General features: G+C 33.4%; 2 protein-coding genes across 6 annotated transcripts; one reads left to right on the forward strand and one right to left on the reverse strand.

The window, feature by feature from the left end:
* The first annotated feature begins 444 nt into the window (after positions 1-444).
* On the forward strand, positions 445-4284 carry LOC114382491 (E3 ubiquitin-protein ligase RGLG5-like). 4 transcript variants are annotated; one of them, XM_028341954.1, is made up of 13 exons: positions 445-600; positions 838-1143; positions 1640-1724; positions 1812-1952; positions 2053-2166; positions 2242-2339; positions 2667-2746; positions 2821-2926; positions 3017-3144; positions 3270-3453; positions 3626-3682; positions 3812-3946; positions 4024-4284. In XM_028341954.1, the coding sequence occupies exons 1-12, from the start codon at positions 589-591 to the stop codon at positions 3890-3892; spliced, it is 1392 nt and encodes a 463-aa protein (XP_028197755.1). In that variant the 5' UTR covers positions 445-588; the 3' UTR covers positions 3893-3946; positions 4024-4284. The 4 variants fall into 4 exon arrangements, with proteins under 4 accessions (XP_028197755.1, XP_028197757.1, XP_028197758.1 ...); XM_028341956.1 differs by having other exon boundaries at positions 4028-4284; XM_028341957.1 differs by having other exon boundaries at positions 593-734.
* A 1337-nt stretch (positions 4285-5621) lies between these two features.
* LOC114381828 (protein GLE1) lies at positions 5622-18663 on the reverse strand. 2 transcript variants are annotated; one of them, XM_028341053.1, is made up of 15 exons: positions 18497-18663; positions 18239-18424; positions 17992-18144; positions 17710-17833; positions 17386-17534; positions 11750-11912; positions 11296-11530; positions 9709-9818; positions 9359-9429; positions 9000-9081; positions 7328-7402; positions 7132-7215; positions 6420-6551; positions 6202-6324; positions 5622-6129 (listed from the first exon to the last, which is right to left on the reverse strand). In XM_028341053.1, coding segments are annotated over exons 1-15 (1956 nt in total). In that variant the 5' UTR covers positions 18499-18663; the 3' UTR covers positions 5622-5862. The 2 variants fall into 2 exon arrangements, with proteins under 2 accessions (XP_028196854.1, XP_028196855.1); XM_028341054.1 differs by having other exon boundaries at positions 11338-11530; positions 18497-18662.
* Between the last annotated feature and the right edge of the window lie 6700 nt (positions 18664-25363).

Genomic DNA, 25363 nt, shown 5'->3' on the forward strand with positions numbered 1-25363 from the left:
AACATGCTCTTATTCTAGGATGTTTCGGATTGTGGGCGTAATATACTTGTCAACAGTGGAATGTTTGCAATATTACACATGTATTTACTAGGAAGGATCCACGGGAAAAAATAAATCCATTGCAATTGCAATATGCATTTTTTATCGAATAAATAAATAAAGAAGATTTCGTGTGAACTTTGTGAAATGATTGAAAAGTACTAAAAAACACAATCATTGGTTACTTGTCAACATGGTACAAGCATGTACATGTGAAATTTCCCATATAAACTTAAGATACCTCATAAGAACCATTTTAACATGTAGGAAAATGTAGGCATCATAATGTATAAAACATGCTAAATCTTTAAGTTACATCATTTATAATATCATGTATTATCTTCTCTTTCCTTTTTATATTTCTATTATATATACTCCTTGTAGGGTAAGATGATTCATTTTTTTAATAATTATTAACATAATAATCTTAAAGAACTAGTTTAAAGTGGAAGAAAGGGATGAACACAGTTGACTTGACCTTACTCGATTCCTTCCAACAGCACTCTTCTTCTCCCTGGTCATAATTCATTTGCAATTCTTGTTGAAACAATGCATCTAGAGGTATATGAACAAGTCTCACTATCTTTCTTGGTCTGCTGTCGGTGTTTGTGACCTCGAAATTTCGTTCACCAGTGTTTTGGGTTGAATTCTGCTTACCCTTCAAGTATTTTTCAGTTTCCCAGAAAAAAATATTGGTGTGGCTAGTCAAAGTTGAGCTTTTTTTGTCCCTTTTGTTATCATAGTTTGATTCCTTCACCAAAGTTATATAAACATGTTGTATGTGTTTTGGAGTTTCAGCTAGAGACTTGGACAATTTTGGTTGCTATTGTGTGCATCTTGGTATTTCTTCTGAAGGAGTTTGTTATGGGAGGGAAGAGCTCAAAAGGGAGTGGTAGGAGGTATGATTTTGGTGCTTCTTCATCTTCAAGGGATAATAGCTATGGTGGATACCCTCCGCAATCACCATACACTTCTTATCAAACACCTCAGCACCCTTGTGCATCAGCATCAGCATCAGCTCCATTTTATGACTATGCACAGCCAAAAAGGAAGTTGGATAAGAAGTATTCCAGAATAGCTGATAATTACCGTTCTTTGGATGAGGTGATTAGATCATTGCATGTAACAGTGCTTTGTGATTTTCATCGGTAAATGTTAGTTATTAATTATTAGTATTTTGTTAGCGGGGGAATCGAATCCAGGACATGTCTCTCCCGCTTCTCCTTTGCTAATTGTGATTTTCATATATATTATCAGCAACTATTTGATCTCCTTTGATTTTGCTTGTTGTCATTATCATTGACTCGTCTTGTTGGGGGTTACAACATTGACTTAAAAACCTATACTCCCTTCTATGCTAATGTGAAAGCAGTTTAGATAAAGAGTTCAAAGGAAAAAGGGGTGCCAAAGATTGGGGTTCATTAATATTTACTACCGATTTTACAAGTAACCTTATACAGAATTGTAGATATATCAGAATTACTACTGTTTTGGTTTATAATAATAATTTATTAACTGTGTCAACTAACAATTAACATGTTCACAACTCCAGAGAGAAAATACACAATATTTTTGTCCAATAATAAAGTAATGAACACAGGTTACTGCTGCACTTGCGAATGCTGGGCTGGAATCTTCTAATCTCATTGTTGGAATTGATTTCACCAAGAGCAATGAGTGGACAGGTGTTTATCTCTTACTAACAATATTTGATGCTTGAATCTTTTGTGATGAGTTATAATGCTAAATATATGTGTTGCTTTGAAAATCAGGGAAGAGGTCATTCAATCGAAAAAGTTTACATGACATTAGAAGTGGTCAAAACCCTTATGAACAAGCAATTTCTATTATCGGAAAGACTTTATCTGCTTTCGATGAAGATAACTTGATTCCCTGTTTTGGATTCGGAGATGGTAATGTCAGATATGAAACTAACTGCCTTTCCAATGAAGTTGTTTAAGTTTCCAGACTGCAACCATGATTTGTCTTTCTCCTTTCTTCATTTTCTTTCAGCGTCTACACATGATCAAGATGTATTCAGTTTCTTTTCAGAAGAGAGGTTCTGCAATGGGTTTGAGGAAGTTCTGACACGATACAGACAAATTATTCCTTCCCTCAAACTCGCAGGTGTTGCATTTACCTATTATTATCTTAGAAGTTTTTTAATTAGGCTCATTAAAACTTACCGCATTCATGTGACAGGACCCACTTCATTTGCCCCTATTATTGAAATGGCTATGACTATTGTTGAGCAAAGTGGTGGCCAATATCATGTCTTGCTAATAATTGCAGATGGACAGGTAATTCTTTAATTCATATTTCATGCTGTTGAGCTGAATACTTTTTACTTTTAAGCACTTTTTATTTGTATCAGTCATCTTCAGTTTCATATCATAAATGAAGAAATTGCAAAGCTGTAGTTGTAACTGGTTTTCCTTAGAAATGCTATTATCTACTGTAGCTCACCAGCTCATAATATCACATGTTACATGTCACCAATTGCAGAAGAAAACTACATCTGCACAATTCTATCAATACCTGGATAAATTACATCAGTTAGTTGTAGATATTCATTGTTTCTTCCCTGTGCTAGGGCTTCAAAAACTGATACTCAGCTTGTTGCACAGGTGACTAGAAGCGTTGACACACAGCATGGCAACTTAAGTCCGCAAGAGCTTAATACAATAAATGCAATAGTAAAAGCCAGGTAATTAGTTAGTTTTCTCTCTAATGGAGTACCATTCTGCATTCTTAATTTCTTATATTCCTTTACAATTGCAGTGAGTATCCACTGTCAATAGTTTTGGTGGGAGTTGGAGATGGACCATGGGAAATGATGAGGGAATTTGATGATAACATCCCTTCTCGTGTATTTGACAATTTTCAGGTTTGGTATAATTAACTTAGCCTTTTTTACTTGCCATATTTAAATCTTCCTGTTATACTGAATGTGATATTTTTATTTGGTTGGATGTAGTTTGTGAATTTTACTGAAATAATGAGGAGGAATGTAGATCCAGCCAGAAAAGAGACAGATTTTTCACTTTCAGCTTTGATGGAGATACCTTCTCAATACAAGGCAACCCTAGAGCTTGGCATATTGGGGTGATAACTTAATATCATTTCATTACATTAAAACAGGGAATTTATAGCCTGTTATGTAGGGTTTTTTCTAATGTAATAACCAATAACTGAATTTGAAAATCTCATGTCTTCATTGATATGTGTAGTTCACGGAGGGGACATTCACCAGATAGGGTTGCTCTACCCCCACCTCTTTATAGTAGAACCTCTTCCAGCATCAGCACAAAATCTACAAGGTCAAACAGTTTTCAGCAGAGGACACCTACACATACTAGCTATGATAGCGGTGTTCACACAGAGACATCATCAAGTTCTTTATACGATAATAAGGTATTAAGACCATGCTTTCTAATGTTATAAATGTCTTTCTTATTAAACTAAGACACAGTTTAGCTTTCCACCCTTAATGTCATCATAGTGATTCATGATCATTTGATTCATTTCTTTATCACTTGAATAGTGTGGTTTACATAATTCATATATATGACTTGGTTGACTGCAGGTTTGCCCCATTTGTCTTACCAATGCAAAGGATATGGCCTTTGGTTGTGGGCATCAGGTAACCAATTAAGTTACATGCCACTAATTAGTAACCTTGATTCTTATATTTAAGGTTGTCTCATGTATGAAAAGGGCCAAACATATATTAAGTTTTGTTCCTTCTCCCATGCATTTTCTCTTGTGGCAGACTTGTTGCGAGTGTGGAGAAGACCTCCAATTCTGTCCCATTTGCCGGAGCACAATCCATACTAGAATAAGGCTTTACTAGTTAGCTTTGATGCAGAAGTACTTTCAATGAAAATTTCATCATTTCCAGAATAAGGTTAGTCATAAAAGTTTCATAACCTTTGAATGTTCTATCGATGCTTTAAGTCATAAATTAACGTGATTCATACGCAGGCAGGGGCTGCAAAAGGATGTGCAGATTTGGTCAGGCTCTTTTCAAGATGGTTTCTTGTCCATAAAAACTGCACTCGCAATTTCGAGGCAAAACTTGTATTCCCAGTTACAGTTAGGAAGAAGTGTTCACAGAAAGAATTGGCCTTCCCTGTTGTATATATATGCAGTTCATGTGTCTTGGAAGGCATCATGTTTTTAAATAAACTGCTTGTATAAAAATTGTTTGCATTTTTCTAAAGAGCATTTATTGTTTTGGTCAAATCTAGATTGTCTTTCTACAAAGCATGAATCCATGTATTTGATCTTTTTCATGTGGATGGCTGGGGAATAAACTCAGCAACTCACGAAAGTAATGTTGATGCGAAAATTAACGGACAATATTACGTGAACATGCATAATAAATTATAAATGTGTTAGAATATCAATAGTTGGTTTTCTCATTAATAAATAATAACTGAGATTATTTACTTTAAAAGATCTAAATCTGGAAAATATTATTCTAAATTGACCGACTTTGAATTAGAGTAAGCAAGGTTATGCTTATAAATTTTAGGGGAAGATGCACTAAATTCCCTTAAAAATTCTTTAATTGACACTCACTTCTAGTTTTTAAGTGAACGCACTTACCTCCCTTGTTTGTTTCTCCAAGTGACACACCCCCTAAGTTAATAACACTGTTTGCGCTCTGTTAAAAGAATTAAATCACGAGCTTTTATTAAAAAGAGAAGAAATGTTCAAATATGAGATGCAAACGTTATTGCATCTTAGTGTTCAAATGTTCAAGGTCAATACTAGTGCTATTTGTACTTATGGACAGGCTTAACCTGGCACTACTTGTGCTATTGTTTAGCTAATTTCAATAAAGTTACTTTGTTTATCGAAAAAAAAAGTGACCGAACGCTTAAATTGGATATACAATCTAGTGGGTCACCAGAGCTCAATGTCTGCTAAGGGATCACGTAACAGATCATACGGCCAACTTCATCAACTTGAATTAAGTTTCCATTGGTACACCACAAATTGAAGAAAGATGATGCAGCAAAATTTGAACAAAATTAGAGAACAAATGCAGGAAAAAGATAACTTAAGCAAGGCAAGTTAACAGAGTTAACATTACGGAAGGGTCTTTGCTTTTTAAAAACTACAATTATGGGAGGTCAATGCAATTTTTTTCATAAATATTTTATAACTTAAAATTATAATTTACTTTAATTAAATTAAGGATGAGCATGTGTTTACTTACCTTACCGTGACAGAATTATATCCTAGATGGCTTCATACCATATTTTAGTTTGAGGATGGCCAAATCTATGTTCTGTATAAATTCTATAGAGCTCGTGCTCTGCACATTCCTTTTAAAGCCCATTTTGGTTAAATAGCTTGAATAAGTGCTTATTAAATAAGTTCTATAGTATACAAGTATTTCCATGCGAGTTATTTCTATAATTGAAGAGAAAATGAAGATAAACTATTTTCATATAAGTTGTAAGGTTTGTCTCAAGTTATTAATGAAAGAAAAATGATATTTGTATTAGTTTTACAACAAATTGTACAACCAAGAGAGTTTGATATGTAATAAATGATAGAACAGAAAGAAATAGATAAAAAAAATGATGTTATATAAATGTTGTATGAATTTCTGTATGTGTATTACATCTCAAAATAAGTCTAAATAAACTGTAAATAATCGTTTCCAATACTCCTCGGAGTAAAATGAAAGCTGCCTCAACTAGTTTGTGTAAACTGTGAGGCTTGTGAAAGACCTTAAAATGAAAACAATCGCCGATCTCCCTGAACTTTTTTCTACCCAAAAAAATAAGCAATAAAATTATTCAAGTTTCAATAATAATTATTAAAACTAGGCTTCGGTATCCATCTGTCTGCCTCTTGAAGTATCTTGGTTGATAACAAATCAGACTGCAGGCTTCTTCCTTCTGGCTCTTGAAGGAACTTCTTATCGTCTATGTAAGTCTGTATCTCCGTAACTGTCCTCGCCAATTCTGGTATATTCTGTGATTTCAGATCAACTAAAAAGTTCTCAGAGACGACGTTCAGCATCTTTAAGAATTGAGATTTATATCTGTTATAGAGAGCAAATCCAGCCATCTGACAAAGTAGAATTTGTTAAACTTAGCAGATCTATATATAAAAAGCACCTCAACATTCTATACTACTTACTTGCAAGAATGCATTAAGCGAAACAGCTGTGTATTGATTTGCTGGGTGTGTATTCAAGAACCTTGCAAGCCATGCCCAACCTTCTTTCAAGCCGTGAAAATTTTGACAGTTTGTAATTTCAGTCTGTTGATACAAACAAGCATGGTCAACTTCTCAATGAAATCAGTGGTTGGCAAAACTGTCAAAGTAAATTTCTCGATTAGATATTCATGACAGACCTGAACCAGTGCACCATACATCTTCATGTATGATTCTAACCGCTTTAAATAATCTTCCGTACTCTCCATCTTTCCATCATCTTCTCGATAGCCAATACTTCTGAAGTATGCCTCTTTTGATTGATAGGCAGACTGACAAAAGCAAAATTAACAATACAGATTCAACCCCAATCTATAAAATTATATTTGAAGAACATGTGTTTGATCATTTAACAGAAAAAATAATAACCCTCTAGCCATGATTAATGTTATAAAATTTGAGTCAAAATATTAAAGGCAGTGTAGAATAAGGACAATAAAGAATTAAAAAAGATCTTTTATGTATCTATCTCCAACATTGCAAAATTATCCTTTCTGGCCGCATTAACTAATCATTCTGAAAATGTATTTTTTACGTCAGAAAAGTAGGATAGCTAATGTTAACATTGTAGCAGTTAAGAGATAACCATGCTGCTTTTCTCATAAAGAAAAATTGAGCTCAGACCTGTTATTTAGGCAAAATGTGATATCAAAAGGACCAATGAATGAATTTTATGTAGAAAAACATTTTTTTTTCCTCTTCAAAGTTCAGATTGACTTCAAAGACAATTCAAATATACAAAATACATTGCTTCCTTAGCAACACAACCATACCACAATCTCTATAAAACAAGGCTAGGAAACTGCACAAGAATAAATGGCTCAGCAGTGTTTTCAAGTTCTATCAAGCTACCTTCTTGTAAACCAGGTGCTTTGGGACAGTATATATGCAAGCCCTGTGAAGCTCAGCTAGTAAAATATCCATAGCATGTGGGACCTGCTTTGCAAATTATAAATAATGAAGCCCCAGAGTAAATAAATAATTATTGGGAAAAAAAATCTCTATTCATTCTATCTTCCCTGCAGGCTAAGGATTAAACATGATGTACCTGAGATGTAACAAGAACAATGACATAGGCACTTGCAAAGGGCACATTAGCGGGGTTTGCACAGTATGCAACAACCTGTAAAGTATGTTGTCAGTTGTCAACTAACTTCGTTTACTAACAACCATAGCCAAGTAACCTAATTCTACTACTTCTCAGAAGATTTTGTTCCTCATTTCGAACATCTTAAGCCAATTACATGGATTTTAGCTACATTATTTGATCACAACTAAATATGGGGGTTGATCAAGTGACTTACATATAGTTTTTATTGACTTGGAAAAATTTTATGATCAAGTGGCAAAAGAAATATTATGGAAAAGAAAGATGTTCAAGTGGCTTAAATCTGGGCAATACAAGACATGTATGATGGGTAACTACTAGTGTGAGAACTCAAACAAATGAGTCTAAGGACTTCCCTAGTAGGATAAGATTATATCAAGGCTCAACCATAGGGCCTTACTTGTTTAACCTTGGATGTGCTTATTTTGGAACATACAAAAGATTGTCCGTAATTGCATGATTTTCGGGGATGATATATTTTTTATTGAAGAATCAAGGGAAGAAATTAACTTAAACTTGAGACTTTGAAGACACTTTGGAAACAAATAATTTCACTTGCATAGGAGTAAGCATGATTTTCGTGGATGATATAGTTTTGAATGAAGAATCAAGGGAAGCAATTAACTTAAACTTGAGACTTTAAAGACACTTTGGAAACAAATAATATCGCTTGCATAGGAGTAAGACTGGGTATATGCATTACAATTTTAACAAGAGGCAAGAGGAATATAACTTGGAAGTAAAGATGGGAAAAGATGTCATACTAAAGCGGGATGACTAAAATGAAGACAACAAGAGTTATTTGTAATTGCAAAGTACCTACCAAGCTTAAAGGAAAGTTCTATAGTATTACTATGTGTTGGCAATACTCTATGGTAAGGAACATTGGGCTTTAAAGGAATAAGAGAAAAAGGTAGGTGTAGCATAAATGAGAATGTTAAGATGAATGTATGATCACACAAGAGAAGACGGGATACAAAACGATAGTATAAGAGGAGATATTCTTGTAGCACCGATTGAGGAGAAGATGACAGAAAACCATTTAAGGTGGTTTGGACACATACAAAGGTCACTGGAGGCACATGTGAGGAGAGTAGATTGCATGGATTTTAATTTTGTGAAAAGGGGGAGAGGAAGACCAAGAAGGAGATTGAGGGAAGTTGTTAAGAGAGATCTCATGGTAAATAATATCTCTCAAGATTTGGTCTTTAACCAAGCCAGATAGCATCATGTGATCTGTCACCTAGTAGGATAAGGTTTTTGTTGTTGTACACTATTTTGCTTAATGTCAAATTTTAGAAAATGTAAAAGCAACAAAGTTGGCACTTTACATACATTAATTTACCCGTATAATGATCCATAATCATTCTCAAATTTATACTGAAAATTGTTTTAAAAAATAATATTTTTTAAGGATTTAAAGCAAAAAAGGTGGGTAATCATAACTTATCAGTAATATTTAACTGTGAATTGATGGAAAAATAAAAAATAACATCCACAACAAGTAACTAAACCCAGTTTTGATATTAATCTATTGTTTCTGTTGCTCTCTTTTTTCTAGTAAAAAAAGCAGAATGAAAATGTGACAGAATTGCCAATGATATGAAATTACCTTTTTAGCAAATATCTCAATGCTGATTGATTGAAAAGATTGAGGATGACTCAAAAGTTTAGTGAGTTCACTTGCTTTTGACCTACATAATGTTCAAAACAGTAAAAAGACATGTATTACTAATATCCTATTTAAGGATAGGGATTGCCTTTATTTGAAATAAAATCCTAGGAAATAATCTATTTCATACAGATATTCTTGTTACTTTTGGGCAGGTTGAAACATTTCTTAAACAGTTTTGCAAAAGAAACAGACAGAACATAAAACTTTGTCCCTTAAAAAAAATTGAAGGGTACAAGAAACAACGATAAATTAATAAATAGAATTATGCATTAGCAAAATTAAAATATTCACTTCACCTAACATTGTCACTTATGCCCCTTATTTGTCTTATATTCCGGGAAATGCGACCCTCGTGGCGGGTACAATCCTGAACAGATGTTGACACAAACAAGTTACAAAATCAAAAACACAGAATGCTACTGGAAGAGTTAGCAATCAAAGTGAGATGAAGGACAAGCAAATTTCTTGTGCTGCAAAAAAATTCAAGCCTCGGATATGAAGGTGCTCATAAAAATCATGAAAAATATACATCAGATTAGCTAGGATAGTATTCAATTAAAAAATATGATAACGTAGTCAACAAAGAAGTTGGTATCACTTCTTGCATGGAGGATACAAAACCCCAAACATCTAATTTCAAGAATACCTCATTATAACTTGATCTTATCATTTGGTTCCCCTCACATAGCTCTTTCAGTTTCTGCAGTCTCCACTGTTCTAAATTCAAAGCATTTGCTGCAGCTCGATATAAATTACCTAAGGATCGTGTAAGGTAGTTGAATTCTCAGATGCTAAAACATGTAAAAACTAAATAGCAATACATAGATGATAGATATAAACATTCAAGCAGGGAATGAACCAGTTGGGGACAAGTTGGAGCACTTGTCTCCCCCCGACCCCCCTCATCCAATCAATCCAACATGTAATTAACAGTATATGAAAATTATTCTTTAATTCGTATTTAGTTTTATTAAGTATTTTTAAACCCTACAATTTTTATACAATATAAACAACAATACAACAATAATTAGGTGAACTTTTTGATTTACAAACAACAACAAAGCTTTATCCCACTAGGTGAGGTTGGTTACATAAATCACACGACGCCATTCAGCATGGTTAAAAACCAAAGTTTCAGAAATATTATTAATCTTGAGATCTCCCTTGATAATTTCCTCCCAAAAAAAAAGTAGTCATTAAATTGCATGTATACCTATATAGAATATTAATAATGAGATCATGTATAAACTTAGCTCTAGCCTTACTCCTTTTATTCTAAGTTCATTCTTATTTAAATAACCAAAAATTGAGTTATACTTGACCATTTAATATTTAAGAAATGTCATCATTTCAAATTTATAAATATATAAAAATTCAGAGTTTGAAAAGTGAAAAATCAATACAGTTTTATGTATATTTAAGATATGTGAGCGCAAGAGTGACTTTATTATAATGTTTGCAACAAAAGGAACATCTATTTTACCTGATCTCTCAACCTTGAGTTCAAAATATATTAGCTTCCATTATAATTGATGATATGTTATTTGTTACGGAAGTTCCACAAGTTCTAAACATACCTTCCAAGACATGTCAAAAGAATGATGATATGACCAGGAAAAAAAATGTTATGGTGTTTGAAAACACAAATAAATAGTTTTAGATATTCTTAAAATTTATGTATTCTATTAAGAAAAATAAATTATCTTAAATGACTATATATTTAATGCTTTTGCATGCAAGGGAATACACCAACATGCACATATCAATATGAATCAACACCAATTGCACCAAAGCCTTACAACTTTACAGAGCAGCAGAATGCACCAATGTTTTTACTTTCCACAGCAAAGCATCAAACCAAGAACAAAAGACAGCAAAGATATAAAAACAGGAGGGAAAATAACAAAGTGCACAAAAGGGAACTTTTGTAATTAAAAATGTGGTGACTTAAGATAAAATAGAAGATTCAAATGTCTTAAATCACACCAAATTATGCAGGTAGCCAAATCAAACCAATGTTGATAAGACAAGGGAGAAGAATACTAATTTCATTAATATGGAAATGTAGAAAGAAAAGCAAATTTCCAACTAAGTGAGACTGATTGTCAAAAAAGAAGGCAAATCATTCTTTCATATCAGATGTGGAAAAACAGGAAAACAACAAAAACTACAGTGGCATTGGAAATATATATTATTATAAATGAAAAAGAAGGTCAATAAAGAAAAGCAATACCAGATTCCTTGGTTTCAGCATTGGATAGGCTTGATGCAGTACCTGTTGGATGGGCAGTAGCTTGTTGGGTCCCTCCAGAAGTAACTCTTTTGGAAGTTTCAGTAGCTTCCTTTTCTGCTCTTCTTTCAGCTTCTACTGCTGCGCTTTTTTCAGCTTCAATTGCTGCCTGTTTCTTGGCCTCCATTGCTGCTTTGCTCTCAGCTTCTCGTTTTGCTTCCTCAGCTCTAAGTTTGGCCTGCACCCACAAAAATTGTAAATAATGAATGAAAGGGCATTTGGGCCAAAGTTTCCACTCTCTATAAAGAAAATGTACAAGAAAAAAGGTTGTGAACAGGTGATAAGTGATTACTAAGCTCATCAAGCATTCACAGCTTCGATGTCAAATTTGACATCATATATGCATAACGTTTTGACAAATAACTAACACTCAACTAAAATATAAAGGTAATGGTACCTCTGCTTCAGCTTTAGCCTTTTCTTGCTGCTGCTTTTCAAAAGCAACCTTTCTCTTGGCCTCTTCATAAGCTGCATCACTTCTTATTTTCCTTTCTTCTATTTGTGATCTAAGTTCACGGTCCCGTTGAACAGCTGTCAAGTGATTATCAAGTGCTTCTGCACTACAAAAATTTGAGAGAGGTCAAACATCAGTTTCTACATTTTTCAAATAGTTCAAACAAAGTAATTATCCAGAAGAATAAAAGAACCAGAGAAAATTGGTATTTTGGTGGAGGTGGGATTATAAGACTAGTATAAAAGATGCTACAATGTCAAATTTTGGTTATTAAAACAATAAATCAAATCAATATTAAAGGACAACCAAATTGAATTTTCATTGTTGAATGTTGAATATTTCTTTTGTATTTTAGCCTTGTTTGGTAGCTTAATCTGTAAGCCTTATTCAGAAGGCAGCAGTGAGATGTCACTGTCATCTCTCCTCTCTCTTTTTTGTATCCTATATATATGTAACATTTTGAATCTAATAAAGCTGTGAGAGAAAGTGAGGTTTTGACTCCTCCTCACCTTCATTTCAAGTTGGTATCAGAGCAGGTGTCATCCGCCGCCGTCGCCGCCGCAACCGCCGCCGTCTGTCGCCGCCGCCGTCACTTTCGGGCGGCCATTTCTCCGGCGAAGCCAGGGTTAGGCTCGCCTTGGGAAGCGCGAGCCAGCCGGCCAACTCGCGTCAGCAACGGAGCAGCCACGCGCCGCCACCGTCCTGCGCGTCCTCCGGCGCGTGCAGTCCACGCGCCGCCGTCCCGGAGCCGGAATCGCGCCGCGCCTCCGCCGTTCTCTTGGTCGGCTTCTCCTGAGTCCGTTCCAGCCCTCAGCTTCCAGTTTCGTCACCTGGAACGCTACAGTCCTATTCTCTCCACCTTTTTGCTCCCTTAGGGTTTCACCTTGTGGGTCAAAATGGCTTCCCCTGGACCTGTTTTCTCCTTCTCCGGGACTCCAACCATCACAGCTGCTAAACTCAATTGGAAAAATTACCCCTCATGGTCTGCTTCCGTAGAACTTTGGTTTCTTGGTCAAGGACACCATGACCACTTGGAGAAAGCTTCCGATTCTGTTTCAAGTGACAAAAGAGCCGAATGGGAGAAGCTTGATTATCAACTGTGTGCTGTGTTATGGCAATTAGTTGAGCCGGATATTTTGGATATCCTTAGATCATTTAAAACGTGTCGTTCCTTTTGGAAGAAGGCTCAAGAAATTTTTGCCAATGATATTCAGAGCTTATTTGATGCAACCATGAAGGTTACAGCCCTTAAGCAAACCAGCCATGACATGATTGCTCATGTGGGTAAGGCTCGGGCTGCCGTGGAAGAGCTGAGAAAGTTTCTTGTGGCTGATTCATTAGAAGAAGTGAACAGGAAACTGGACAAGTTTTACATGGTCCTTATCCTGAGAAGCTTACACTCAGACTTTGATCATGTTCGTGATCAAGTACTCGCTGGGGATCAGGTTCCATCCATGGATTCTCTCATCACTAGGCTTCTCCGTGTGCCTCACTTATCGAAGGATGAAAATCCTACTGATAGTGTGGAGACGTCAGCAATGGTTGCATCACGTGGTAGAGGAGGCGGTCGCAACAACAGAGGAGGCCGCAATGGAAGGGGTGGACGTCCTCATTGCACCTACTGCAAGAGGATGGGTCACACCCAAGAGAATTGTTATTCGTTGCATGGGTTTCCTGACAAGGTTGCACAGGTTTCTAGATCAGAGAAAGCAGAGTCTAAGTTCTCTGATGAGGAGTATCAGGAGTATTTGAAGCTCAAATCTGAGAGACCCAGCAACCAAGCTCAATCCTCATCTGTACCATGTTTTTCAACAGCTTGTATCTCTCAATCAATTGAAGGTCCTAGTCCTTGGATACTCGACTCAGGTGCCTCTGACCATATTTCTGGTAATAAGTCTTCCTTTTCATCCTTTTCCTTACCAAAAATTCCTCACCTCGTCACTGTAGCTAATGGCTCCAAGGTTGCGTCTCAAGGAAGTGGTCAAGTTTCATTGTCTCCTTCCTTGAAATTAAACTCTGTTTTATTCCTTCCGCAGTGTCCCTATAATTTAATCTCACTAAGTCAATTAACTCGTTCGTTAAATTGTTCAGTAACCTTTACTGCTAATTCTTTTGTTATTCAGGAACATGGGACGGGGCGACTGATTGGAGAAGGACATGAATCACGAGGACTTTACTATTTGGAATCCAGTCCACCTGGGTCTTGTTTTGCAATCTCAAAACCCAAACTTTTGCATGATCGTCTAGGACACCCAAGTTTATCAAAATTGAAGATGATGGTCCCTGGTCTTAAGAATCTTCGAGTCTTAGATTGTGAGTCTTGTCAACTAGGAAAACATGTCAGGTCGTCATTTCCTCAAACTGTACAAAGATGTAACTTGGCTTTCTCTACCATTCATTCTGATATTTGGGGACCAAGTCGTGTTACATCTTTTGGTTTTCGATATTTTGTAACCTTCATTGATGAATTCTCCAGATGTACTTGGGTTTATTTAATGAAAGACAGATCTGAACTTTTGCCTATATTTGTGTCATTCTACAATGAAATTGAGAATCAATTTGGAAAAACAATTAAAATTTTCAGAAGTGATAATGCTAAAGAGTATTTCTCTCATGATCTTTCTTCTTTTCTGTCTTCCAAAGGTATTCTACATCAATCCACATGTCCTCACACACCACAACAAAATGGTATTGCAGAAAGGAAGAATCGTCATCTTCTTGAAACTGCACGCTCCCTAATGCTAAATTCGAATGTTCCGATACATCATTGGGGAGATGCGGTGCTTACTGCTTGTTTCCTAATAAATCGGATGCCTTCTTCTTCTCTTGAAAACCAAATTCCTCACTCACTTGTCTTTCCTCATGATCCTTTATTTCATGTCTCTCCTAAAGTGTTTGGTTGTACCTGTTTTGTTCATGATTTGTCTCCTGGTTTAGATAAACTCTCTGCTAGGTCAGTCAAATGTGTCTTCCTGGGTTATTCTCGTCTTCAAAAGGGTTACAAATGCTACTCTCCAACCATGAGACGATACTACATGTCTGCAGATGTAACCTTCTTTGAAGACACACCTTTCTTTTCACCCTCCGTGGACCATTCTTCATCTCTTCAGGAAGTTCTTCCTATTCCTTCTCCTTATCCCCTAGATAACTCAGGCCAAAATGTCAGTATTGTTCCATCTTCCTCACCAAATTCACCTGAAGTCATCTTACCACCTCTGACTACAGATCAACACAGGACAAGGCAGATTGGATCTCCAGTACCTGAAGCCTCTCCTAGTGATTCTCGTCCTTCTTCAACCAGTCCTCCACTCATGGATCCGCCCTCTCCTTCCACTTCTTCTCCTCATTCTGATTCACATTGGCCCATTGCCATCAGAAAAGGTACTCGTTCTACTCGTAATCCTCATCCTATTTATAATTTCTTAAGCTATCACCGTTTGTCTCCTTCATACAGTTCCTTTGTTTGTTCATTGTCTTCCCTTGCCATTCCTTCCACTGTCCGTGAGGCACTTGATCATCCTGGCTGGAGACAGGCTATGATTGATGAAATGCAGGCCCTTGAAAATAATGGTACTTGGGAGCTTGTTCCTCTTCCCCCTGGTAAGACCCCTGTGGGTTGTAGGTGGGTCTACACTGTTAAAGTTGGGCCCACTGGTGAGGTTGATCGGCTTAAGGCTCGTTTGGTAGCTAAAGGCTACACACAGGTATATGGCATTGATTACTGTGATACTTTCTCTCCTGTCGCCAAACTCACCACTGTTCGTCTGTTTCTTGCTATGGCTGCTATTCGTTACTGGCCCCTCCATCAGCTTGATATTAAGAATGTCTTTCTCCACGGTGATCTTGAGGAGGATATTTATATGGAGCAACCACCTGGGTTTGTTGCTCAGGGGGAGTATGGCCTTGTGTGTAAGCTTCATCGATCTCTCTATGGGTTGAAGCAATCTCCTCGTGCTTGGTTTGGTAAATTTAGTCATGTTGTTCACATGTTTGGACTGAAACGAAGTGAAGCTGATCACTCTGTATTTTATTGTCATACATCTCCTGGAAAATGTGTTTATCTAATGGTCTATGTTGATGATATAGTGATTACAGGGAATGATGCTACTAAGATCAGCCAGCTAAAAGAGCATCTATTCAGTCATTTTCAGACCAAAGATTTGGGATCTTTGAAGTATTTCCTTGGTATTGAAGTGGCTCAATCAGGAGATGGTGTTGTGATCTCTCAGAGGAAGTATGCCCTTGATATTTTAGAAGAAACAGGTATGCAAAATTGTAGACCTGTTGAAAGTCCTATGGATCCTAATTTGAAGCTCATGGCAGATCAAAGTGAAGTTTATCCTGACCCCGAGAGATATAGGAGGCTTGTGGGAAAACTCATTTACCTTACCATCACTAGACCTGATATCTCCTTTGCTGTGGGAGTGGTTAGCCAATTTATGCAAAATCCTCATTTGGACCATTGGAATGCTGTCATGCGTATTTTGAGGTATATTAAGAGAGCTCCTGGACAAGGGTTGTTGTATGAAGACAAAGGTAATACGCAATTATCAGGATATTGTGATGCTGATTGGGCTGGCTGTCCCATGGATAGGAGGTCTACATCAGGCTATTGTGTCTTCATTGGAGGAAATCTTGTTTCTTGGAAAAGCAAGAAACAGACGGTTGTAGCTCGGTCTAGTGCAGAAGCTGAATATCGATCGATGACTATGGTTACTTGTGAACTCATGTGGATTAAACAATTTCTGCAAGAATTGAGGTTTTGTGAAGAGTTGCAAATGAAGTTGTATTGTGATAATCAGGCTGCTCTTCATATTGCCTCAAACCCAGTCTTTCATGAAAGGACTAAGCATATAGAGATTGATTGTCATTTCATTCGAGAGAAGCTTCTGTCCAAGGAGATTGTCACTGAGTTCATTGGTTCTAATGACCAGCCAGCGGATATTTTGACTAAGTCCCTAAGAGGACCTAGAATTCAGACTATATGTTCCAAGCTTGGTGCATATGATTTATATGCTCCAGCTTGAGGGGGAGTGTTGAATGTTGAATATTTCTTTTGTATTTTAGCCTTGTTTGATAGCTTAATCTGTAAGCCTTATTCAGAAGGCAGCAGTGAGATGTCACTGTCATCTCTCCTCTCTCTTTTTTGTATCCTATATATATGTAACATTTTGAATCTAATAAAGCTGTGAGAGAAAGTGAGGTTTTGACTCCTCCTCACCTTCATTTCAAGTTTCATAAAATAAAATCAGATTCCCAAGTTTTGAATTGATGTGCATTTTGATAGATTGTCTTCCTCCCACAAACAAATTAAATTATTAATCTTATATCCTTTCACCAGTATTTTTTAGAGAGAATAGTGAAACACATTATGCCCCCTTCCACACAAAAATCATTGTCATACAAATAATCCACTGCATAAAGGTCTCATAGAAAATGTGAACAAAAAACACTATAGTGGCCTACAATTCATAATTTTTGCATGCATTAAAGTCTGACAATACAGATATGGAATAGAAAGAAAGAATCATAATGCCTAGAAAGAAAAGGTGAGGGGAGGGGAGACAACAAAATCTTACATCCGACGCTGATATTGAGTGTCAAACTTTTTATCCAAGTCCAGCCTTGTTTCTTTATATTTCTCAACCCGAAGAAAGGAAGAAGTAGAATTCTGAGTTTCATTCACCAGAGCTGTCTCCAATGCCGAGATCTTGTTCCTTATTTCATCCTGACAACCCAGAAGATTAGAAACAAGTCTGGTACACGGTATAAAACAAACCATGAGTTTGATTTTCAATTTATTACAAGTTATCCGGTCATCCACCATAACAAGTTATTCAATTTGTAACTTGATAAATCAAACAGGTAACAAGTGCATTGATATCATCAGTACCATAGCTCACCTTAACCCTAAGCTGATGTTCATGTGTCAACTCCAACAAGGCACCTTCGACCTCTCCCAATTCATCCATCAAGTAGGGTCTCACTTCAAAACCAGAGGCAATGTCAGAATCATCATCACTGACACTGAAACACCAAAGGAAGAGCAAACATTACCCTCAAAGCACCCCAAATATGTGAAAGACGACAACCTCAATTTGTTTTCTAAAAACAAAAAGAGGTCCAAAATGACATTTTCATAATTCAAAATATGTGACTAAATCTAGGGTTCAAGAAATGAGCACCTCAGATAAAGTTCATCACAGGTGAACCGTTTGCCACTGTCAGTTACTACCAAAGCCCTGTCAACATGATCATCATCGTCGCTCTCTGAGTCCTCCATGTCAAACTCGTCGGCACGCAACACGAAAGCCCTACCTCTCTGGATTTCTTTCCCACTGAACACGCCTCAGACGTCAACACAATTCAAATTAACAAGAAGAAGAAGAAGAAGAAGAACCACCAAAAAATTGAAAGAGAGAATGAATGTACCACTTCGATATTGATTTATCGAGAGGTGAAGAACGTTGGGTGGAAGAAGAAGCATTAGTGGCGAGCTTAGTCTCCAAAGCGTTGAGTTCCGAAACAAGATCGTCGAAGGTCCAATCAGGTTCGGGTTCAGCGGCAACGCCATCGACTCGTTGCGAAGAACAACGAAGATTCAATTTGACAGCTCCCCTACAGAGTCAATTGAAATTGATCTCTCAAAACCATCAAATGTTGAGAAATTACTGAGACAAAGGAATTTACATTGTTCGATGCTTTGAGGTTGGCCGAAAGCAGAGGGACTCCGGCTATGGGAGCTTCAGTTGGACGTAATAAACGACGTCGCTTTTGAGCTTTGCAGTTTGCATCCAAGAACCCCAAACCCCTTCTTGCTCTCCCTCAACTCTTCTCTCTTCGTCTACATTTTTTTTAAAGCGTTTGTTTTTTCTGAATCCTATTTTGAATTTTTTTTATTGAACTATTTTGAAAATAATATTATATTAAAAAAATTAAAATGTAATTTTCCTTTTCTTGTTATTTTATATCCGTGATTTTTGTCTTCTTGTCTTTTAATTGAAACATGTTTGTCCTCACTTTTTAAAAATCTGAAAATTTAGTTTTTTTATTTTTTTAATTAAGACATTTTATCTTTCACTTTTTAAAAAATCTATAATTTTAGTTTCTTTTTTTATTTTAAATTTGACTATGTATTTTCTAATTCTTTTTTTTTAATAAATTAAGCTGGTTAGAAACTAAATAATTTTAAAAAATAACATTATTTATGTGGATAATACATAAGCATGTGTTAGCCAACGGTTATGGAGTATATAAATCAACATTTGAAACTCATTAGGACTAAAATTGAGATTTTTTTAAAAATAAGAACTCAAGTGTCTCAATTAAAAAATGAAAGACTAAAATCGCGATAGGTTAGTCCGCCATATTATTTTTTAAAAAATAAAACTAAACTTAAATCAAAAAAATCTTGAAACATATGTATAATATAATGCTTCTCAACAAATATTAGGGGTATCAAAATGGATCAGCGTAATCTATAGAGGTTGGTCCATCACGAGTTACGACTTAAATAGGCAGAATCAACCCAACTCACTTTTAAATGAGCCACAAAAATATCAACCCACTATGGGTTAGTGGATTAGGTGGGTATGTTTACCAAAATTTTTATAATAAAAAAAGTTCAAAAGTAAAATTTTTAAAAATTAAAAACATTTTTTCTCTATTTTTTATTTTTTAAAAGTGATATTTTTTCAACCAAAGACATTCCAATGATTCAAATACAAATACAAATAATAGATAAATGTCTTAAATAACCATTTAAGCATCTAATATAATCATAAAAATTAAATTCAAATCAAATGTCTCAATTTTCTCAAATACATCAAATATCGTTCAAAAGCCTTAAAAACTCCAAAGTCTTAAATCTAAATATTAGTCTTAGTCATAATTCAACAACATTATAATATGTAATTGTCAAGACAAAATACATAATTTATTAGTTATTATTTAGAAGGGTTTAACGAGTTAACCTAGTTCAATCTGACTCAAATTCACCTAACTTGTGGGTTAAATTCACCTAATTCGTGGGTTAAGTGAGTCAGGTTCATTTTCTCATAGCATTGCAAAACATATTTTTTTGGTCTAACCTAGCGCCCATGGTGAGTTGGATTGGTTCATTGGTTTTGGGCTTACTTTGACAGCAAATATTGAAGTACCTTTTTTAATCAACAAGAACAATAGTGTTATTAAAAGTGGTCTTTGGCATGAGGAGTCACAAAGTTCAAAATTAAAATCACAGAAATTGGTTGAATGCATATCATTATGTTAACTCCCATGCATCCCAATCAAGAACAAACAACGATTCTCTTTGTATAAAAGTAATTCTCGTAATCCATTTGGAAGAGAAATTGGTATAAGCTACTCCCTATGGTCTTCATATTTAGCTATATGCGTTTGCATTAGGTGGTTAAAAGTCATTTGTGGGTTCATTCAAGTTAATGCATTATTAAGTATGCGTGCTTTTATAATTTTGGGAACATGAATAATAGGATAAATGCAACTTTTACATATGCATGCTTTAGTATCTTTGATGATTTGTTGTTTTTTTAAGTAAAATCAAAGTATACATATATATATTTTTTTAAAATAAGAATAGAAGTGAGTCAGTGGTGGACGGACTCGTCTTGCATTATCATTCCTACCAAAAATAAGAAATTAATCTCTTTAGTTTAGAAAGATACTCTGCTTACATGTTGAATTATTTAGTCTCAATCATTTTTTATGCACTCGAACAATTTTCATGTTACATAATTAATTTTTCTCATAAATTAAAAATTATAATAAGATGCCATGTAAAGATTAACAAAGACTATATAATTTTAATATCAAATTTTGTTAATAATTCCTCTTTTTTAAGGCAAAAGAAAACTATCATTAAAAATAAAAGTATAAATTTGAACACAAGGAGTGTCCAAACCATGCCAACATTTGTAATAGTTTGTTTTTCTTACAGAGAATTTGTAACAATTTTTAACCAATTAAATATTAAATGGAGATATTTCAATGGAAATTTAAATCTTAATGCGACATATTTTTATAAAAAAGAATCATTTTGACGTTCATTGCTAGCATTGGTTGTATTTTTTTTCAATCCAATATTTGGTGTATGTGTAACAAACACTTTTGGGCATATTCTGATAGTCAAGTGTGATAAAAAAAAATAAGATAATTATTATGCGCTAATTATTTTAGGGGCAATTATTTTTTATTCAATTTATTTACTAAAAATATAATTCGTTAATATATGGATTGTGGAAGATGAAAAAGTGTTTTTTTATCCCTAGATGTACAAAAACTTTAACATATTAATTTTACTATTAACTTTAATTTTCTGCCTACATCACACTTTTATGTTGATGTTGACTACATTAATTAATGCCACTAACAAACTTTATTAATTAAAATACACTCAGTATCTATTTTCGGTTGAAATTTATTTAAACTCAATGTTATGAGTGTTACTCCATATATATATATATATATATATTTAATGAGTCTTATCATTTTGTGTTTTCAATAAATTTTAAATAATAAATTATATTTTAAACTTGTGTAATACACGAATTTGATTCAATTATATATTTTTTTATATAAATACATGTGCATTAATAAAATTAATTTTTAAAATATTCAGTGGAATATAAATATAAATATATTAAAATTGAGGGAAAAATAATTATATTTTTAATTAAGGAGATGTTATCTAATATTAAGCCTAATGAAATTTATCTGGGTTTATTCTTTCTCCAAGTAATAAAATTAACGTAATACATATTTGAAATGTATAGATTAAAAAAATATAACATATAAATATATAATTATTTAAATCTGAGTATTTATTTTTTGTTAGTGTGAATAATATGTTTACATGTAATTGAATTTTGTGCACTAATAATTAAGAGTTTTAAAATATATTTATTGTAAAAATTAATTTTTTATTTTAAATTATATTTTAATCATTTAAAATATATGAGTTTAATGTTGTAATAATGTTAGAGTTTTGAATTGGTTTTACCTCATTGCGGCTTAAGTTGAATACTCTCTATCAATACAATGAGATTTATTTCCAAAGTGAAGTTTAAATTCTAAAAATGAGAAACTTATATATATATATATATATATATATATATATATATATATATGACAATTCATTTATTACTTTTATTTTTAAGTTCTACTTTAAAAGTAGTTAAATATCTACAAACTATTTATTTTTAATTACAATAGTTCATAAAATATATTTTAAAGTAACTAATTTTAAATTTTTTAATAATGTTGAGAATAAGTATTAATATAATATACAATGTTATTATTATAATATTTATACATGGATAAAATATTTATGATTATAATAAAATAAAATAAAACAATTAAAGACAACTTATTTGAAAAGTAATTATTAATAAGAAAAAACTAATAGTATATAATAATATTAATATATATTATAAATATGTGTTTAAATTATATAAATAGATTTTTCAAAAAAATATAAATAGATATTTTAGCATGCTATATTTATTACATGAATAAAACAAATACGTGCATAAATTGTATGATAAAGATCATTGGTATAAGGTATTTAATCTTCCAATAATATATATGATATAAAATTGATCAAATGAAAGGTTATATTAGAGGATTTCTTGTGTACGTCCTCGATCAGGAGGTGGTGAAAGGCCTCGGAGACAATGGTGTAATGGTGATTTTGGACAACCACGTGTCGAAGCCGCGGTGGTGCTGCAGTGACGACGACGGCAATGGCTTCTTCGGGGACTCGTATTTCGATCCTGACCAATATGGACACCCTTTTCAACAGAAAACTAGTATTCGAGTTGCACTGGTATAGTTATTATTATTATTGTGATTAATGTAATTGCATTCCTCATGCAGGGCCAGGGTTATCGGAAGTTGAAGCACACAAAGTGATTTTTCACCCCATTGACAGGTCTTTGCATCTCTGGAAAGTTAGAGCCATTGAAATTAGGACCCTGTTCTAATTCTGAGTGCCCAGAAAGTGCTATCAGTAAAGGGTAGAAATAGCACCTGTTTACAAGCAGAGGGAGAAAGGAAGGAAACAAAACTAGGAAATGAATGCTCAGTATGGGAAATAATCTCTGATTCGATGTTGCACCTCTCAAGTAAAATCAACAACAACGCTTCCGATGTGGATGCCAACAACAACATTGTCACGAATGCATGCAAATGCCTGAGTGGTGTTAAGATGTGTGACCCTGCAAGCCAATGGTTCAAACTTGTTGATAACACAAGAAATTCAACCTGAACTTTATATGTAGTACATTGATTGGACTACATGTGTTGATGTTCTTGGAAAGAATAATTTATGGAAACCTATGAGAACCATAATAATTAAGTTGCCCTGTTGAAATAGGAACAGAACAACACATGAAAGAATTGTATTAGTACTCTGCTGAGTACATACATATGTATGATAATGGATTAGTCTTTTTAAACGTAATGGATTAATTTATATTTTATATTTTTAAAATGAGGATGGAAGAATAAAATTTTCAGGTTTCTGTAAAGTTTTATAATCCAAAATTTAGCATCAAATCAGGTAATGGCATACCATCATCGATATGCACCAATACCTTTTCAGGAACGAGTAAAGTTTGGGTTTGTGTCGTGGGAATTCAGAATCAATCTTTCAAAAAAGAATACAATTTAAAGCACTTTTACTTGCCTTATGACAAGAGAAAAGAATAACCTATAAGAAAATAATAATACCCCGTGATATAAGAGCATCCATGATAATGGGTTAAATAAGTTATTTATCTAAGTCTTATAAATGTCACATAAATTTAAAAAGTTCATATAAAAATTTACTTTAATATTAAAGTTGTTAGAGTAAGTATTTAATTTAAATCACATTAAATTTTATAATTGAAAAATAATTATTTAATTGGTAAAAATGAATTAAGGATCAATTACTTATCTAAACAACACACTGTCATTTGTATTTTAGTGGTAAGGATTTATTAAATAGTATTTCTTAATTTTAAACAACTCATGAAACATCCCATTATAAATACTCTAAGATATAAATTTTACAGATTTTACCACTAATTTTTTTTTTATGAATTTTACCATCCAATTTTCAATATTTCTCAAATTTTATCATTCAGATATTTTATTTTTTATATTTTTCCATTATATTGGTAATAAAATAATTTAAAAAATCACTTTTCTAGATTTTTATAAGTCGGTTGTAATTATAATTAATGTAGAAAAGTAACTTTATAGTTATAATTGATATAAAAAGTCATTTTTCTTCGTCGATTTTATTTATAATTCATATAAAAAGTCATTTTTCTACATTGGTTGAGATTATAACAATGTAAAAAGTTACTTTTTTACCTCGATTATAATTACAATCGATAACAAAATTCAAAATCATTCATCTTTCATATCAGCAGTAGTAAAATGTATAAAAAAATGAAAATTTGAGTGATAAAATTTGTGAAAATAAAACTTAAATAATAAAATTTACAAAATAATAAAAGTTGAATGATAAAATTTATAATTAAGTCTATTAGATAACATATTTTTGCTGGTGGGGATGTTGATGTTAGTATTCTTCTTATTTAATCCTTAAAAAAACCATCACTTATTCAATCATGGATCTCTTAATCAATTTCATATATTTTTCTATACTAAAATATATTTTTGGTCTCTTTTCATTTAGCTAAAATTAATTTTTTTATTATATCTTTTCAAAATTTATTTTAATCTTTTATGTCTAAAATTTGGACTGATGTTACCCTTTTGATACATTTGTGTTTTTTTTTTTTTTTTTAATTTTTAGACACAACTTTGAACTCTTTTTTATTGATTTAAAATGTGAAACTTATGGAGAATTAGTTGAATGTCAAATAAAAAGCCCCAAATATCTCCTGGTTTCAAAAAAAAGTGTTAAAATGATCTCATCATTAGACTTCCTAAACTAAAAAGTGACCTAAAGAAAAATTATATAAAAAGTGAGTCACAAACAATTAAAAAAGAATATTATATTTTTTTCAGTTGTTAGTGAGAATCTTTTTGTTTAACATTATTTATTGAGTTTAATTTTTATTTAGATGAATTCAGTGAGATAACACGCTTTAAATAATAAAAAATTTAAAGTTGTTTTTAAATAAAAATAAAAAATACCGAAAAAGGTAACATATATTAATCCAATTTCAAGATATGAAAAATAAATATTTTAAAAGCTAAAACATCCAATTATCTAAATCCCTCGGCCACATATTAAACAAGTTGGAAAATATACAATTTATATAAAATTCTTGAAATATTCACGTTATTCATTATATTTACTCCCCCACCGCCAATTAAAATAACAATAATAATAGTAACACTTGTACTGATTTAATTATTTTCAGAAGATAAAATAAAAAAAATTGTACACTATTTTTTTTTATCTTAATCCTTTAATTCATTAGAAATTTTGATTAATTTAAAGTTCAGTAAAGATAAATAAAGTTTGATAAGAATTGTTTTTATAAAAAATCAAACTTGATAATATCTAAATGATTTAAC

Source organism: Glycine soja, chromosome 13, assembly GCF_004193775.1.
Source record: "Glycine soja cultivar W05 chromosome 13, ASM419377v2, whole genome shotgun sequence".
NCBI lineage: Eukaryota > Viridiplantae > Streptophyta > Magnoliopsida > Fabales > Fabaceae > Glycine > Glycine soja.